General features: G+C 31.5%; 1 protein-coding gene across 2 annotated transcripts; it reads left to right on the top strand.

Moving 5' to 3' along the window:
• The first annotated feature begins 12881 nt into the window (after positions 1-12881).
• LOC126733561 (uncharacterized) lies at positions 12882-20581 on the top strand. 2 transcript variants are annotated; one of them, XM_050436911.1, is made up of 2 exons: positions 12882-12996; positions 19816-20581. In XM_050436911.1, the coding sequence occupies exons 1-2, from the start codon at positions 12949-12951 to the stop codon at positions 20500-20502; spliced, it is 735 nt and encodes a 244-aa protein (XP_050292868.1). In that variant the 5' UTR covers positions 12882-12948; the 3' UTR covers positions 20503-20581. The 2 variants fall into 2 exon arrangements, with proteins under 2 accessions (XP_050292868.1, XP_050292860.1); XM_050436903.1 differs by lacking the exon at positions 12882-12996 and adding an exon at positions 19280-19419.

The raw sequence follows: 20581 nt of genomic DNA, 5'->3' as shown, positions 1-20581 counted from the left end.
CTTTCCCACTCTGAACGTCTGACAACAGTGTATTCGTCTGACACAGCAATTAAACATCCACATCCATCACTTTTCACGCTCCCAGTCTGTTCTCGGTCTCGTCAAAAAACATGGTAACCATCGAATAGTTCTGAATCAAAAACATCAGCATTCAACCAGGTTTCTGTTAGAAAGATACAATTAAGGTTATTGGAAAGGAAATTACACTTGAAATCTTGAAAAAAGCGTAAATAGGATACATTAAGACTAAGAAAATATCACTGCCGCAACTCTAAGTTAAATTTTAAAGAAAAAGCCTACCTAGTAAGTAAATCTTCCTTACTTCTTATTTGCTTGACATTGCTTCTGGGCATTTTTTGCACTAAAATATTGCCATTATTAATCCAGACACATTTGTAAGACTTGGCTCGAGCATGTTCGCGAGTTTTTTTAAAAAGGAGTTTATTATGTGGGGATAGATTTTCATTTATGAATATGTTATTTGATATACCTTCAAGAGAGAGACCGTCTTTATTAAAGACTCTAATTTCTCAATAAACACAGTGGTTCACCATCATCAAAATGAGAAAACATCTTTTGACCAGTAATACATATCTGATGTACCTATAAAGATATGAGTTCAGTGGCTTTTAAAAAATATATATCCATTGGACTAGGTGAGCTAATTATAATTTTTAAAACATTTATTAGAAGGCATGAAGCAATGAAACTCCATCGGATAAAGATAATTCAAAGTCTATTAACTTATTCAATATTATCATCCAGAGGTTGTTCATAATTATTCCATAGAGCTAGTTTGAACCTGTTTAGACCAATGCAGAATATCCAATGGAGTATTTGGGTAGGATGTGAATTATTCTTTAATAGAGTACAGTGAACTAAAATTTTTAAATCTATCAGTTGCAGGCACATAAATGAAATAATAATTAGATTCTCTAGTGAAGATGTATATTCTGTTAAATTTAGTCAATACTATCTTCAATAAAATTTGGTGGTATACCTAATAAACTCTTATACTAGTTTAAATAAAAACGAATGAAAATCTGTAACATAATTAACAAATTCGCATAAAGTAATTCTAAAATATGAAACCTACAAATTTATAAGAAGAGAACAATCTTCTAAGAGAACTCAAAAGTTAAGTACTCCTTTCGGGCAAGTGCATCGCGCTCCACACAATAAAATACGACCAAACGCGAAAAATAGTGGAATTTTATGTTGAAAACTTGCGAATATCTCCGCAATGGCCGGAAAATTGGAGTTAATAGGAACGCGAGACTCATAAATAATATAGAAAATGGCGCCCGGTTTAAAATACAAATGGAATAATGGCCCCGAAACTGGCCATTAACTAGCAGGTGGTATGAGACCGCGTTTGAAAAATGGACATGTTTGGGAACAAAGGAAACTGTGCGAAAAGTTGTAGAATAGGTGGTTCCTACTGGCGAAAGAAAATTTATTAAATAAGCATATTTAGTTCGGTGTAATTTGCACTTGTTATTCATTAGTATACTTAGTATACATACATAATATGTTTTATTTCATTAGAAAAACTATTTTTCGTGGTATATTTTAAGAACTTAATAATAATTATAATAAAGCTTTTACTAAAAGTCAAATGAACTTGTGACTTTCGAACTTAATTAAGTAAAAGCTTTGAAGTGAAGAAGTGTATTAGTCTAGCAGCACATGCAATTAAAATCAGAGCGAACAAAACTTCCCCCACCGTCCCCATCTAACCCTATTTATGTTTAAAATCGAACATAACTCACAGAAAAGTTCCTTTGCCCTTTTAATAATTATATCTCGGCATCGTCTTCCTTAAGTCATCATATTATTGTAGTTATTTAATTATTAATATTTAACAACAATTTCCGTTTTTCCCTTAATTCCTTTGCTTATTATACAGAACATTTATTAATATTAAAATAACTTTTTTAAACTCTACTTTTTAATTGCCTCTCTAGGAGAACTATCACCTTATAGTCCTCAGTAATTTACAGCCAGAAAGCAATGCCGGCAGTAGCATAGTTATCGGTAGGGCCACCCATGCCGGTAAGATTTCGAAGTACTGAAAGTAAAACTAAGGCACATCAAAGAAACATGAAACGTGAAACAAGAAACATGAAATATGAAGTACGAAACTGTTTCGGTGACATAAAAGCTACTGAATCAAAAATAAAATTAGTTTCAGTTTTCAGTTAGCAATGGACACCGATGACAGTTTGGACGACGCAATAGTTGCTGTTGTTACCAAATTATTATTATCAAAATACATACATACAAACATAATAAAAAATGAAAGAAACGACGTTATTGGGTGCATCCGTATAACAAAATAAACCTTAAACGTAGTTTATATGTAGTATCAAGAGAATTAAGTGATCATCCGGAAAAATTTCAATAATTTTATAGAATGTCTTTCCAGACATTTACTAGATTAGTTTCTATGGTCGGCCCTCATTTATTTAAAAAGGATACAAACTTCAGACTGGCTTTAGGAGTTAAAGAAAAGTTATTAATTACTTTGAGGTAAGCAATATTTTATTGAAAAACCGTTGCATTTACAAGGTCCGCATATTGCTTTCCATTATCAGTTGAATATTGTATGTTGCTGTCATAAGAAGATACTGATACTGCAGAAGAATATGGGGATTGAAGAGGAATATGTACAGTACTACACGCACAGTCAAAACAAAAATTCGTTTTTTGAACCCTCTCTTGAGCATCATTATTTTTTTTTTAAATCAGGGAGTAAGCTTTTCAGGAAAAGTAAGTCGGCGTCCTCTTCGACAGATAGTTCTTTCTTTTCTGTATTTACATTATATTTATTACTCAAGGCATTAACACATTTTACAGCTGAATTTTCCCAGTTTTGAGTACTTTCAATTTTGTGTTTCTTGAGAGAGAACCTTTGCGGTCTGAAGTGCCTATTTTATTCACTTCTTCTTCAATATAATTGTTTTCAATATTTGAACTATCTACACTTTCTTCTTTTTTACCATAGGTTTGACCAGTGTCGGCTCGTGAGGTCTGAGAGTGCCCATTTTTTACTTAAGAAATTTGCAGTTACCATCGCCCAGAAAAATGTATTTATGGCTGCTCAAAAAATATATATTTTTTTTAAATTAAAAGAAAATCCTTAAGAGAGGGCGTTAAAAAGTTTTATTACAGCAGAAATTGCTTATTTTCTTTAATTTGCCTCAAACGATTTGTAAGCAGAAACTACCTACTTAATTTTAGTTTTAATATCAGATATTAGCCTAAAAATATAAAAATCAGACAAAATTTACAATAGATGGAAAATATGTATATTAAATTAGCTTTCTTAAATCAAAATTTATATTGTCATGCCATTGCAAAGATTAGCTATCATTCAAAAAGTTTCATTTTTATGTTTGGAATTGGAACTATTATGTTTGGATTATGTTTGGATGTTTCCAGTTCATATTAGATTTAAAAAAAAAATACAGGTATACTCTCTTTTTTTTTTTTTTTTTTTTTTTGGTAAAACATGGTAAGCACAAGCACAAAGTCCTATGTCACTCTTGAAGTGGTGCTTGCGCGAAGATATTTGTGGGCATTTATCTTGAATCGCTGTAGGTTATATGCGTCGGGAAATATGTGAGGTGGAAGCCCGTATATTTTATACATAATATATTCAATATACATATTTACAAAAGATTTACATAATTTTAATCTTTAAAGGCAAAGTCCATGCGCCTGTTTTTAAGTTTAATAAATATTTCCATAATTTTTTCATCGAAGTTTGGAATGTCATGTACAAACTCCCGATTAATTGACACCATTGCTAGGGCATTAAGCCTGTCGTTAGTCATCGAATTGCGGAGAAACGTTTTAAGTCTTAAGAGTGGAAAAGCACCGTTGAGATTCAGCAGTACTCACTGGAGTGGTGAGAATAATTTTAAGTAACTTAGTTACCTCTGAGAAAGTGGTTTCCAATTCATTGTTTAAAATAAACTCTAACATACACGACAGACTTTCGATTTGAGAAAAATGACTTCTCGAATATATGACTTCTAATTCTGTTTTTAGTTTTTCTTTTGAGATCATTGGATATAAAACGGTAACATTTTAAAAAAGTTCTATAGGCAAATTATTGTTAAATGCCAAGTATGAAGTGTTCATGAGAAGGAAATTAGCTTCTAAATGTCCCCTATATAAAAGTCTGTCTTTAATTTGGGTAACCTTAGTATCACATACCTCTTTAGCGAAGACAATTTTTTTATCACTATCACCCAATTTTCTACGTTTACCAGTATTATCACTATATCATTCTTGTTCAATTAAATCAGTTTCACCCCGTATGCTTTGTATAGAAGCCTTAAAGTGGGACATTGCTTTATGTAATTGAATACCATATCTATCTATATGTCTGGCTTGAAACTGATTATATAGTATGTCTACATGAGGGAAAATTTTATGGAAAAAGGTCAACCAAGACATAAACTGATTATCTTCCAGTGTGCGTGCTAAAGCGTTTGCTTCCCGGCTGGTTATTGTTTTTTCAGCAATTTCCCGGAAACACAGTATTAAATGTTCTCTATTCTCATAGACGGTGTTTACGATTCTGGAATTAAAATTCCATCGCGTTGGACAGACTCGTGGTAATCTAAGTTTTACAACTTGCTCTAGCATGTCACAGCGATTGGAGGAGTTTGAAAAAAATTCAGGGATGCCAGATAAATCGCTGAAAAATATACGAACTTGTGCATTTTGGCTAGCAGCTTTCTGCACTATCAAGTTCAGCTGGTGGGCATAGCAATGTACAAAATATGCAAATGGATATTTTTCTCGAATTTTTGCTTGAACACCTCCGTGAGATCCGCTCATAACATTAGCCCCATCATACGCTTGCGCTATTAATTTATTTTCTTTATCTTTTATAATTGGATCTATTTCCTCGTGAATTATGTTTGCCAAGCCACTAGCCGTTTTATCATGAACCCTTACAAATGCCCAAAAATGCTCACGTACAGTATGCCCCTTCATGTACCGCAATATTATTGCCATTTGGCAGTGATTGCTTATCTCTCTTTTTGCTTTTCTGTTGATTGCTTGTCTGTCTGTCGTCTCGTCACATTGAATTGACAAAAAATCTGCACTATCGATTTCTTTCCGAATTTCCGATTTACACACTGTCAACATACAGTCCAAAATGTCATTTGAATTATCTTTGATGTTCCTTTAAAAACACTAGAATGTTCTAAATGGTCTTTTAAAACGTTGTCCAATTCAGCGCTGTAGTTTATCAGTTCTTTAAAAACACCACGGTTTAAGGAATCTTCTTTTTCGTCATGAGCCCTAAGGGCTAATTCAAAAGCGACACAGACTTTAACTATAAGTCTACTTAAAATATGCCTGTTCTTCCTCACCATCTCGTTAGGCTTAGCAATACTTAGGCGATAGGCAGAGCCTAACTGCTGAGCAATATTAGCCTTTCCAAGTAAATCTAGTTCCGTACAGCACTGCAAGTGAAATTTCGACAATTCGTGTTTTTTAATTTTTTCTTGTAAGTGGTTTAGGTCTGTAACTCCTACTCGGCTCCAGCTCTTATCCATACCCGGATTATAACATATTACACACGGGCATTCTTGACATTGCATCCACATAGCCATTTATTTTTGGCATAGGTACTTGCATGAAAATGCCTCACAAAAGACCGACTTTCTTTCTTTTTTGAACAGGTTTGACTTAATTTTAAATCCGAAGTTGGCCTTCCTAACCGTTTAACTTGAATTTTAGTATTTAAAACGAATGACGAAAAGGTTTTTTCAATTAGATTTTGAACAGAATTTAAGTCCAATTGTTTTTCACTGGCACATCTAGCCCTTAATTAGATAGGTCGAAAATTTAACTTAAAACGTCTTAAAACGAAACTATGAGTCCCGGAGACTCACATTTAAAATTGGCTAAAAAAAATATTATGCTTGATGATATCATAAACTACTATTTTTTTTATTATAATATAAGTATTTTCGTTAAATAAAACGACAATTATATTAAAAAAAAAAATTATTCTAATAACCGAAACACTGCATTTACTAAAATAGGAACATATTGTTATATCAAATAAAAAAATTTAAGAAAACAAAAACCTTATAATATTCTATAAAAAAACAAACATATAATACACTAAAAAAATCAAAAAAATATTAGTTTTGGTAACATTATCACAAGAAAAAACGTGCATATGCTAAACATGTAAAAAAAATTATTCTCTTTGTACGGCAATTATTGCAATTTTTTTTGCGCATGACAAACAAATGGGTTTAAAACATTTACAGCAAATGTATGCTGTTTTTGTTCTTTTTTTATAATGACATAAGGTACAATATTGTCTTTGGTCTCTTGGAAATTTCTCAATTCTTGGGTCAACTTCTTCTGCACTTCTATGCTTATGATATTTGATATTGAGGTTCGTTGCTGGCGAGGAATCTTTGTGTTGTATAGGCGACTTCTAAGATTATTTTCATTAAGATTAGCAGCCAACGCTTTTAAAAAATTAAGTCTGGATACCTTATTAGCCCTTTTATGGCTTTGGTGCAGTATATAGGCATTTAGACCAGCCATATCTAAAATTCTAAAAAATATACCCATGGGCCAACGTGTAGTTCTGCGGCTACAGCTGTAAATCGAACACTTCTGGTCAACAGAATCGACACCTCATTTTGTATTGTTGTAATCTTCTATAATGATGGGTTTACCAGTATTGGGGCCAATTTCATTACTATGGTGCATAGAAGAATAAAGAACCACCGCTTTATTTTTCTTTGGGACGTAACTTACTAAGGTACAATGATTTGTAAATCCAAATAATGCAGTGCCAACATCTCTATTTTTATTGGGAAGTAACTCTTTAGGAATTATGGCTTTATTCTTTTTTAGAGTCCCAATTGTAGTTAGTTTCCGTTCTCGTAGGGAAGTAAGTAACTCCATTGAAGAGTACCAATTGTCTGTTGTTACATTGCGGTTTGAGTTGAAGATAGGCCTACAAAGCCGCAAAACCGCTTGAATGGGAATAGACTTTTTTATGTCTTCTGGAAGTGACTTGCTTGCATCAGAACCTTTTCCAGTATACAAATAGGTATTACAAATGTAATGAATCCTAGAATCTGCTAAGCATTGCTTTTTGAGGCCATATTTGGCGGGTTTGCTAGGCATATACATTTTAAATTTGCATCTACCTCTAAATGCAATAAGCATTTCATCAACTGTCGCATTGGCGCCAATACTATAGCACTTTTGAGAATTTTCATTGAATAAATCCAAGACTTCAGAAATAGCGCATCCTGAATCTACCATTTTGCGTGCTTCTCGGTTCTCAAAATCATCAAATCGTAATGCGACCAGTAATGCACACAATCTTTTCATTGACATAGAGGCTCTAAAGATTTCACGCCCAGTTCCATCTGTAGCAAATAGTGAAAGTATACTTTCGCGATTAGACTTGAACACTGCACTATAGAAAAGAAGGGAAAAAAGGGCCTTCAGCTCAATAATATTGCATTCTCTAAAATTGTAATCCCCAACATGTTTTGATCTTATTTTTTCAAGTTTTTTGTTAGTCCATTTTAGAACAATATCCATCATACGTAGATCAAAAATGTGTTGAAAAGACTCCAATGTGCTAAATGGATTTTCTTGAGCAACGGCTGGTTTATTACAAGGAAGACGAATTATATTATGCGCTAAAGTTGTAATATTTCGTGTTGGCGGTTTGGAAGACCACTTGAACCTGTTCTTACCATAATAATAAGTATTCGATGGTGTTTCGATGATTGAAGTATCGCGCTCCTCTAATTCTGGATCTAAATCATTGGACATTTCTGATTCTGTTTGATGTTCACTTTCAATATAATCACCATCATCAACATCTGATAGCAGCTCTGCTAGTACATGTTCTTGTGGCTGAGTACCAGCATCATCCTCATTTTCGTCCAAAGCTTCTAACTCCCTTAGCCAGGTACTAACGACGGTTTCGTAATTATCATCTAATGGATTCACTTTACTTGGGCCAGGTAAATTTGCCATTTTTTGCATAAAAACAAAATATTTATGTAAATATAATCGTACCGTAACAATACACCATGAGTCCCACGGACTCATGAAGAGGAAGGTTGTGTAACGCACGGCGGATTTGGCGCAAAAGAGTGGGGGTCACGAGCTATTAAAATTTCAGTATGAGTCCCCGGGACTCAGGTGTCTAATTAAAAGCTAGAACTAGAAGCCATTTTTAAAATTTTACAACACAAAAATAATAGTTTCCTTGGTATTAAAAAAAAAACAATTTTCTAAATAATTAATAATATCAAAAATCACAAATTAACGCTCTCACTACTTATTAAAAACAAACCGAAAACTGATTACACGTCAAACGCAATCGACTACAAAACAAAACTAAAACAATGCATCAGAGACAACCAAAGAGACTCGCAACTGTGCGCTAATAAAATATCCGATTATTTTCCATCTTTGTCTCTCTTTGTGAAAGGTGAACGTAGATGGCGCAGATAGCGTTTGCCGCCATAATTTGAGCCTCGGCTGTTAAGCATTTAATGATTTATTTTAATTAAAATTAGCCGTTATGTCTCAGAATTCAGAACATCATAATTATGTTCTGAGACAAAACGGCTGATTTTAATTAAAACAAATAAAAAGTTATTGATATGTTTTTAATTGCTCAGAACGATGGCAGACCTTAATTAAAACAATGCAATTTAATAACATTTAAATTGGGAAACTAAATAAACTAAATATAATTCTGAAACGTTTTGTATTGTATTTTCAGTATATGGTATAACTATAATATGTACATGCATTTTATTAATTATTTTCATAATTTATAATTTAAGACGGTAACAGTAACATGCATATACATAAATTCAATTAAAATTTAGGAAGATTTTAACTATCACAGTACTATAATATTATTCCAAAAAATATATCCTTTGGTGTAACACTTAAAATAAAAAAAGTTTAATGTTTTGCTGAAGATGCTAATATCGTTAGCGAAACAGGTATCCAGAATAAATGAAATATGACGAATGACGAATAACCATGAAATATATTTTTTTGTGATTTTAATCTTTTTGAGTGCCTACCAAACAATCAGACAATAATATTAGTTACATTATTTATTTTTTCATCCAAATCAGAAATCAAGTAAATATTTTCAAACGGAGCTGCATGAATTTTACTTAAAAACATATGTATTCATATTCTTAAAATCTCTAGTTTCCTTGACGATAGCGATCGATTTAGCCTTAGTAATATTTAATTGGCAAAAGATTAAGTCATTATCAGACATATAATCGGCCAAGACAGCTCCCAATATACCTATTAGATTGAAATTGGATATAAAAATACAATTAGTAAGACTCATGCTAGCTAAGGCAGTACGAGTTGGTGAAGATCTAGACTAATTAACCTTTGAAGTTTTACATAAACGCAGCGTTGGCAGACCACAGTTAAGCTGGCTCAACGACTTCAAAAATAAAGTCTCATAACATAATATAGAGGAGACCTATATCCAAGAGTCTTGGAAGTTTGATTGTCATTTTGGATTTAGATATTGCAATATTTATGAACTGATTTACCATTATGATTGCTATTTTTTGAGTTCTCTTATTTCCTCTTAAGAGAGGTAACGAACCACCTAGCTAAATTTGATAAATACAGTAAAAATGTTAGTAGCGGATAATTTTCAAAAAGCAGAATTTATAAAAATATGATTTACAAAAAAAATACAAGTTGGAAAGAGCTACTTGGTAAGTCATTTTTATGAATATTTTTTGTTATTATTTGCAAGTGCGTTCCATTTGCAAGGCACGGTAAAAAATAGTGTTCTTCTTGGTTTAGTGATTACTCGTACCATTCAATTTTATTTTACAACCAAATAACTTTTGGAAATTGATTTTAAGTTCACAAAAAATCAGTTCTATGCCATGTAATATGTGTGATCAAACCGTTTCTCTCCTAACTGACCCCCAAAAATAGCAGACTCCTTTGTTCATTTTTTTTATAACTCATACATTAGCACATCCCAACAGAAGATAACTGAAATCAACTACTCATATTGTGATACTATTAAAATCACTTCTTTCAAAGAAAATAAAGTACTAAGTGCTTTAAAATCAGTTAAGCCCAAAGCCATAGTTGGTTCCGATAAAAAACCCTCATTTCTTATATTTGACTGTGCGTATGCTTTTTGTAAACCGTCAACAATGTTGTTTAATCTTGTCCTCAGAACTGGAGAATATCCTCTTTTCTGAAAAAAATCTAAAATTATTCCTGTACAGAAAAAAAATGATAAAATTCTTATCGATAATTATCGGCCAGTTACACTTATTAACAACTTTTCTAAAGTTTTTGAGCGGGTCCTTCATTCAGCATTATACTTTCCTATAAAATATCTTATAGACACTACACAGCATGGCTTCATGAAGGGCAGATCCACTACCACTAATCTTATTACGATCACGGAATTTATATCAGAATTCATAAATGATAATTCTCAAATTTATGTAGTCTATACAGCTTTCTCGAAAGCTTTCGGCCGTCTTGTCCATTCTATTCTTATATCAACTCTTTCTGATCAATTTGGGGTTTCATCGTCTTATCTCACTAAACGTCCTCAACATGTTGAATGCTTTGGACACACCTCAACTAAAATAGTCTCTCCTTCAGGCGTACCACAAGGCTTCATATTGAGACCTCTACTTTTGAAATCAGCTAGAAGTAAACAGCTTATTATACTGTGATAATAAAAAATTATACTGAAGAACTGATATTTAGTTACTATTGAGGACTGCATTAAACTCCAAGCAGCCATTAACTCAGTAAATGAATGGTGCAAGAATAACAACTTCAAATACCTCTAAATGCCATGTGGTCTTCTACTACTTAAAAAAGAACTGTGTTACTTACCAATTCAAAATTGATAATGTGATACTACCAAGATCAACCCACTTCAAAGACTTGGGAGTCATTTTTGATGGCTCACTTTCATTTAGTTTTCATATCGAAAATATTATAAAAAGAAGTTATAAAATGCTGGGTTTTGTTGGAACTCTCCATTCTTTGAGAATATCTCTAGCATTAAACTCCTGTAATTTACCTATGTTCGTTCAATTTTGGAATATTCTTCCCAAGTCTGGTCGTCATACTATGAGAACCATATTCAAGAGCTTGAAAATATACAGCAAAAATTTCTTTAATTCCTTTAAATGCACAAGAGTGAACCCGGAAATCGGCTTTTCACATGATCGTTTACTCGAAAGACTTCAGGTAAAATCCTTACAGGAAAGAAGAGATTCGGTAGATTTACAGTTCTTACATAAATTAATTAATGGCGTAATTGACTCGCCAGAGATCTTATAACTTCTAAATTTTCACACTCCTCGGCTATCAGCTCGCAGTTCTAAAACTTTTTACCTTTTAATACCTCGAACCAACATTACAAAATTTTCGCCTATATGTAAAGCTTGCAATACATACAGCTCTATACAAAATTGTTTATTACACTCTTGACTTCTTCTTTTTTATATATTTATTAATAATTTATCATATTAATTTCATTTTGATAAGATGATTTCATGTTTATATATCTATTATTGGAGCTTCTCTGTTGAGTGATGTAAATAAATAAATAAACAAATATTTACAACGTAAAAAATATTATTATAAAAGAGTTTTGAAAATAGTATTAAAAAAAGTATTGAAAATGGTATAAATTCTAAAATAAACAATTTTTAGAAAATTAATAAAAATACCAAAAAAAAACTCTGATAAATCATCGGTGTTCGTTCACTATTACTAGGGGTAGACTATTTAAGTTTAACTGGAAACTCTTTTAAAAATTAGAATTATCAGCAGCTGTGTCCTTTTTGGTTTGTTGTAAAGCCATTGCTTTAGAGGCTTCCAATCTTTTTTACACATCTGTGCCATAAAGCCACTCACTATTAAGGAAAACTTTCAACACATATTTGACACTTTCATCTAAATTATAAGAAACAAAATCCTTTTGAGATGTTGTTCCATATTATACATATACTCGTTTATCATTTTAACAAACGATAAAGTGGAACAAACTGATGCCGAGACTGCTTTGACAAATACTCGAACTTGACCTTATGAAAGAAGTATTTTTTATATAGATTGGATTTTTCATCGCCTTCTATTTTATTTACACAGGTCCAGGTTTTTGTCATGTGTTGATGAAGGTGGACACCAACGAGATTTGCTTTTAGACACATTCTCACCGAAGAGCGTTAGAGCTACTAGAATATCCAGATTTCCAGCATAAGCATAGTTAGGGTTACTTTCATCTGTAAGAAGTCTAAACCATATTTCAATTTACTTAATTGAATTGAAAAGTGTGTTCAAATATTGAGGCATTAGATAAAACCAAAAATCTGCAAATGACATGTATGGTATAGCTATAACAAAGCTATTTACATTTTAATATAGGTATATGATAATAATCATTATTATGATGTTATATTTTACTATTAGTATATTATTCCTTTATGCCGATATTAGAATATGCTTGGGATACAGTTTAATAATATTTTATTCATTGTACTTATACTTAAAATTTGTGGCCAAAAGAGGAAGAAAATAAAGCCAAATTATGGCTAGGTGCTCTACTTAAAAAACTTACTACTACTCGACCTGATACTACTCGAACTTAAAAAAACTTATTCATCATGTAATAAAACGACATTGAACCATATAAACTTCATTAAACTATAGCCTAATAAACTTGAATTTTAGTACTGGTACCAAGTTTATAAATAAAAATAATCTGAAAATACTATTGACGTGTTACATAAACACTTAAACAATGTTACTTTTGATATAAATAGGTCTTTCCGAATATTAATAATCATTCTAACAAAAAAATTGTACCTTAAAATCTTAAAAATGTTTAAGTTTTCTGGGTTTGCTCTGATTGCCCTGGTGGTACTGCAGGTAATAATTTATTTTTTAAATAACAATTAACGACAATTAAGTTTTCTATAGTTCTCTCGTAGCCTTATTTCTAATTTACCCCACATTTAAGCCCTATTCAGTTATTATAACTATATCTAATGGGCATAATAATTGAACAATTTCCAAGCAGAAGGATCTCCTTTTAAATAGATGGACAAAAAAAGTTTTCTTAAAAGATATTATAATATACCCTATGAAGAACTTTAATTGAATCATTCATCCTTTAACAGGGTTCCGCATAAGATTGGACCTCTGTAGTATTATCATATTTAAAATATCACACTAGACCATTACTATAATTAAGACATTTCCTAAAAATAGCTCTTCAAGTTTCATCAAATTTCATACCTAAATAAACCCTGTTTATTGATAATTTCAGATAAATTACTCCAGTTCTTTCGCCATCGACTCCACAGCTAAAGATGGAATAGTAAATGTCCTGGAAGCCATCAACAGCATCGCCTTCAAAATTGAAACCTACGGCGATAATCTTTTCGCCGAGAGACTAAAGAATGAAACTGGAATCAAAGAATAGTCCGCCACCCTCCAAGCTGACGCAGCAACTGAGGTGACAAAATTATTATTTCTCGGATATGAAATGGTAAAGGAGATCCTATTGGCGGCATCTCCTAGTGACTCGGAAACTAAACTATTAAACTGTATATCTGCCGAACAAGACAACGTTCTTGCCACCGTTGATAGTGCGTTCACAAATAATGGGTGGTGCAACAACAGATTGGCAGCTAATTTAACACGTGGGCTTAAGTCCACAACTGCAGCTCTACTAGAAATTAATAGTGAAATTAAAGATGATATTGCAACTCTTAGCAACTGCTCTGACTCAGATGTTGAATGTTTGACTGCTTACGCCAACCAAGCTGTGTCTCTGGTAATAGAAAGTTATGAGCAAGGTAATTTGGGTACGGGTTTAAAGGAAGTTGTTGCTATTTATAAAATTATGTTTGGGGAAGATGTACCTCGATGCAATAAGGAAGTACTTTTGCCACAGGTTCAGGAAGGACTATCTGCATCTATTCAGAATGTTCTTGAATGCTCAACCAAATAGACCTGGAAATATATATTGTAGTAGTTTTTAAATAAAAAAAAACTGATAAGCATAACTGATTATGAAGTTTCTGTGAAAAATTGGAATTGGAATACATTTTTTTAGTTTTTACTGGACCTCCTGAACAACTCAATCCATATTTTAAAACAACTTAAAAATATTTTAGTGATTTGCATTGCGTCGTATACTCAATACTTAAGTGCCCATTTTTGTCTTATTTTTAAGGCTGAGCCTGTAAGTCTGTTTCTTTTTCATTCAGGATATGATTATCAGCTATTTTGGAGTAAACGAGATATCAAAAATTGGTCGGATAATCCAAAGGCTTATTCCCACTGCAGATTTCTAACAAGTTTGAAACTGTTTCCAACTTATTTTTGATGTGCATGCGTAAAATTTTACAATTTCTAATCGATTTGGAACCGTCTGAGCTACAGATGAGTCGTATTTGTATCCTTACTCTATTTCGTATTCTTACTCCACTGTTGACTCATAAATCGTAAAATCCGTTTTAATTTTATCCGTTTCTGAATTTATTCATTTTTATAAATTCGTATCGCACCGAACTTTGAATCACCCAAGTCTAGTATGTGCAAACATCAAACACGGGTTGACTGGAGTGGAAAAAAACAGTTTATAGTGTTCGCGTAAATAGAGTTCGCAGGTTTAGGACCAAGAAATCAAAAACGTCCTTTCTTGAAAAGGTAAATTTTTACGTATTTTTTCATCAAAATTATAGACATAAATAAATTATTTAAAAATTATAAAAAATAAAAATGTCTTTTTTTACTTAATTAATAGCAATAAAAATGGACACAAATAATAAATAAATAAAACAGAAAACACACAGAATATCGAACATCAAAATCACAATATCTATAAAACTGACAAACTAAAGATTTAAAAAAAAATCTACCTGTTTACTGTGAAGAAGCTTTTTTGTCGTTGATTGAATCGAAGATTTTTGGTATGATATCTTTTAATTTAGAAAAAATAGATTGAGTACATTTTAAGTTGTAAAAAGCCAATCTGCAATTAGGAAATTTATTCTTTAAATGGTTTTGAACTCCTTCTGTTAAACGAGATACAACTTCTTTGCTGTCTCTCGTGTATTGAACATTTCTATTTTTTACGTTAAATTGATTGATTATTCTATTAACAAGTCACACAGAATAGATCATTTTAATGTTGTATTCTATTTTATTTATTTATTATTTTTGTCCATTTTTATTGCCTATAAATTAAGTAAAAAAATAAATTTTTATTTTTTATAATATTAAAAAAAAACAATTTATGTCTATAATTTTGATGTTGAAAATTAATATTTAGTTACGTGTTTAAAAAAAAAATGTTTTGTTTCTTAATAACGGCCTTGAAAAAAACGTAAATAAACGTCAAAACATCGACACCTTTTCAAAAAAAGAAGTTTTTGATTTCTTGGTCCTAAACCTGCGAACTCCATCTACGCTACTTACTAAGGACGCTACTTTTAGTCAGTGTTCACTAGCTTCAAATGAGGGCTTACTCTAAAATGGTCAAGAAATTATATTTCATTAATTTAGAACACAGCTTTATCTAAATAGTTTTGACTTCAAGTAAATCTTCTAAGTCTATGTCGGAATCAGAAAATTCTGATAATTCGGATTCTTCCAACGATCCAATCATTATTTCACTTATTTCCTTAAGGTTTATTTCAGACTCTTTAGACAATTTAAAATACAATTTTAAAATGAATATCAGAAATAATACAAACCGACAAGACACAATTTAGAGGTTCTGTTTATATTCAGAAGGTTGGTGTTGACTGGCTGCACAAATTCTCTGACACTTTGCTTGAAATAAATCCGAAAACAAGCCTGAGTATCAGATGATGATCAGAAATTTGTGTAAAAACATCAAACTTTTCAAAGTTGTTGTATTATTTCAGTACTTTTTTTAGCTGATGTGTTTTCTTTTTCTTTCATAGCTAAAGGCCTCATCAGAGATAAACATCAGTTGTTTGAGGTAAATTAATTTAATTAGATTAATTAGACGGTCTTAGATCCAATCAAAATAAAATGTTGCAGTTCATAGAAACATGTCGCTTTTACTGGGTTTTCTGGAAATGTTAATCTTCTAGGATATTTACATATTGTAAAATAAACTACTAATAATAATAATTTTTAAGTAGGTATTGTTAGTGTAGTTATCTAATATTATTATATTTGATAGAAGTTTTATTGTAATTTGCTAAATCACCTCTTAAAAAGATAAAAAAATAGGCTTCTCAGACATAAACAAAATAACAGGAAATTCCACTCAAAACATATGAAGTGTTTTAAAAGTTATTTTAGTATTAGAATAGATGATAAGAACAATATTTTTACTAAAATGTAGGTCCATTACATCCTAAGAAAATGAAGTGCTTTGAAATATCTTATGATTGTTCGAGGCTTCTAAAAGGGCTTCAGAAAGTGTAATATTATTATTTATTACGCAATATCGTGAAGAACTATAAACGTTTTTTCTGTTACAACCATATTTTAGATATAAAATAATTTCTTGTAAAATGTATGACTCTATCATTTTCTTCTATAATAAAAAGCCTTTTATGATGGTGTTTGTTTTAGCATTTCAAGAATTTTCCATTTAACACTATCATGAAAATACGCTTGGACTATAGGGTTCCGCCTATTGTAATGTAATGTAAATTGAGGCGCGGCCTTATAGTATTTGCTCTCTCCCTTTAACCAATCGGCGGAAGCAACTGGTGGCACTTTAGCCCAGGTTTTTCTATCAACTTATTGGACTTTTTCGTTTTGCTTGTACTAAAATGTCCTGTTACTATTTACTTAATAATTTTAACAACTATGGGTATGCCTGAATTACTTTTAAAAACAAAATATGTATGTGTGCGTTCTTTGAAAGAGTAGGGTCTAACTTTTTAGCGTGGTCTGGTTTTTTCTCTGAAAAAGTTTTGTAATAATGAAGTGAATTGTAAGTTAATTTTTCTTCATTAAAACCCTATTTAGCAGATCCAGAGTGCTTGGCTACATTGTTGGCACAGATAATGATCTAAAGGAATACTATCAACAGTTTATGAGCCCAGACTCACCGAAGTTCACCGCCTTTAGTAGGAAGTTGTTTAGTTAAATCTTAAATATTAGAGTTGGAAATGGTAGACGGTTGGTGAGCGGGGTTTCTTTTTTCAAAAATTTACAAAATGAAAATAAATAGAGACAATTGGAAAAATTAGAAGTTTCACATAGTCATTAGTCTGAAATCAATACATGTTTTTGATACAGTCTATGGTATAAATAGAAAAAAAGTAGGAGATGTGAAAACTGAAAACAAGTATTAGAATGGGTTCTGAGAGTTTTACCATGTTATGATTTTGGTCACATGTGGAATAAATTACCATAATTGTCGAAAATAATTCCCAAATACTTGTGCATTTATTACACCAAAGATTGTTTGGCCTGGAGTATGGTGCCGGAGGAATATCTGAGTTAGTTTAATATAATGAGGAAATCCAGAACAGTTTAAGGCAACAAGAGGACGAGTATAGTAGCAAAATGTCTATAACCAAGGTAATTGTGAAATTAGGTGAAGGACTAAAACATTTTGTCTTAGCCTGATAGAAGCAACATCTGTCTAAGCTGTTATTAAGATTATTTACAGAGGAACAGAAAAATCACCCTTAAAAGCTGTAAAAAAGAAGAACATGGTATTAAAGATTATTTGTTTAACAAGCGTGGCAAAAGTGTAAATAGTGATAGAGAGTCTAGAGCTAATATTAAACAGGCATTAGTAGGAGTGTAGAGTTTACGAGAGAAGAGCATTAATTGGAAAATCGATTAAATATACCAAATATTCAATCAACGATAGTACTTCTATAGATCATATGTGCTGCCATGGAAAGTTTTGACTCTTCCACTTGTAGCATGATCTGAGACAAGGACCACAAAGTTGAACAAGGAAGGAACACAAAGCCATTAGCTGCAAGGGAAGGTAATCTATATAAAAAGCTTTTTAAAGATACTAAAATATTACAATGCTATATGATACCGTCATTGGTCGATTGAGATAGGAAACTAAACTGTGTATATTTTGACCAAGTTAGGAAGATGTTAAAAAATAAGTCAAGTGAATTTTAGTGAATTTTTACCTTTTTATACAGAAGATTTAGCTACCAAACATCCCAGGTTACAATTTGCAACCAGTAAATCAAGGGCTAAGAGAGTAATCTGATACATAGTGATATTAAAGTGCCCACAGGTGAGTTTTATTCAGTACAATTAAAGATCAAAATTATGAAGCTTGACTGCATAATTAATAAATGTAATCTTAACATATTTCAAGAATTTAGCTTCCCAATTCTCTGCATATGCCTAAAAAAAGGAGGAAGAAAGTAGATGTGAAAAGTAAAAAGGTCATTTTTATAGGATATAGAGAAATTATTAAAGGGTTTTGATAATTCTTTTTAGAAATGAGGTGGAATTATATAGAGACATTGTGACTATTACACAAGCTAAAAAGCATAGTTAGAGTTGTTTTTATCTGTCTAGACCATATTTCAATTTACTTAATTGAATTGAGAACTGTGTTCAAATATTGAGGCATTAGATAAAACCAAAAATCTGTAAATGACATGTATATGGCTATTTAGATTTTAATTTAGGTATATGATAATAATCATTATTATGATGTTATATTTTACTATTAGTATATTATTCTTTTATGCCGATATTAGAATATGCTTGTGAACACAGTTTAATAATATTTTATTCGCTGTACTTATATTTAGGAGTAAAACTTGTCGCCAAAAGAGGAAGAAAATGAAACGAAATTATGGCTAGGTGCTCTACTTTAGAAAAAACTCTAAAAAAAAAATACTGCAAGTTGAACTTAAAAAAACTTATTCATCACGTAATAAAATGACATTGAAGCCATTTACATTTAAATAATAATAATAAAATTTTAATTAAATATTTTATAATTAAATAATTAATTTATAAAAAATGCGGCAAAAAATGAAAACATTATTTAGTTTTTAAAATCTTTGAAATTTAATTTTGTAGAATTTCTTTTATACGCAAATCTTGATCAATTGTATCATATAAAATTCATTAAACTATAGCCTAATGAACTTGAATTTTATTACTGGTAACAAAGTTTATAGATAAAAATAATCTGAAAATACTATTGACGTGTTACATAAACACTTAAACAATGTTACTTTTGATATAAATAGGTCTTTCCGAATATTAATAATCATTCTAACAAAAAAATTGTACCTTAAAATCTTAAAAATGTTTAAGTTTTCTGGGTTTGCTCTGATTGCCCTGGTGGTACTGCAGGTAATATTATTATTTTTTAAATAACAATTGACGACAACTAAGTTTTCTATAGTTCTCTCGTAGCCTTATTTCTAATTTGCCCCACAGTTAAGCCATATTCAGTTATTATAACTATATCTAATGGGCATCATAATTGGACAATTTCCAAGCACAAGGATCTCCTTTTAAATAGATGGACAAAAAAGGTTTTCTTAAAAGATATTATAATAAGCCCTATGAAGAACTTTAATTGAATCATTCATCCTTTAACAGGGTTCCGCATAAGATTGGTCCTCTGTAGAATTATCATATTTAAAATATCACACTATTGCTATAATTAAGATATTTCCTAAAAATAGCTCTTCAAGCTTCATCAAATTTCATACCTAAATAAACCCTGTTTATTGATAATTTCAGATAACTTACTCCAGTTCTTTCGCCATTGACTCCACAGCTAAAGATGGAATAGTAAATGTCCTGGAAGCCATCAACAGCATCGCCTTCAAAATTGAAACCTACGGCGATAACCTTTTCGCTGAGAGACTAAAGAATGAAACTGGAATCAAAGAATGGTCCGCCACCCTCCAAACTGAGGCAGCAACTGAGGTGACAAAATTATTATTTCGCGGATATGAAATGGTAAAGGAGATCCTACTGGCGGCATCTCCTAGTGACTCGGAAACTAAATTATTAAACTGTATATCTGCCGAACAAGACAACATTCTTGCCACCGTTGATAGTGCGTTCACAAATAATGGGTGGTGCAACAACAGGTTGGCAGCTAATTTAACACGTGGGCTTAAGTCCACAACTGCAGCTCTACTAGAAATTAATAGTGAAATTAAAGATGATATTGAAACTCTTAACAACTGCTCTGACTCAGATGTTGAATGTTTGGCTGCTTATGCCAACCAAGCTGTGTCTCTGGTAAAAGAAAGTTATGAGCAAGGTGATTTGGGTACGGGTTTAAAGGAAGTTGTTGCTATTTATAAAATTATGTTTGGGGAAGATATACCTCGATGCAATAAGGAAGTACTTTTGCCACAGGTTCAGGAAGGACTATCGGCATCTATTCAGAATGTTCTTGAATGCTCAACCACATAGACCTGGAAATATATATTGTAAAAAGTTTTTAAATAAAAAAAATGTTTCTGTGAAAAATTGGAAGCAAGTATTTACCACA

Source organism: Anthonomus grandis, chromosome 1 (genome assembly GCF_022605725.1).
Source record: "Anthonomus grandis grandis chromosome 1, icAntGran1.3, whole genome shotgun sequence".
Classification (NCBI taxonomy): Eukaryota; Metazoa; Arthropoda; class Insecta; order Coleoptera; family Curculionidae; genus Anthonomus; species Anthonomus grandis.
The sequence above is the reverse complement of the archived record's forward strand: the minus strand, read 5'-3'. Positions and strand labels throughout refer to the sequence as shown.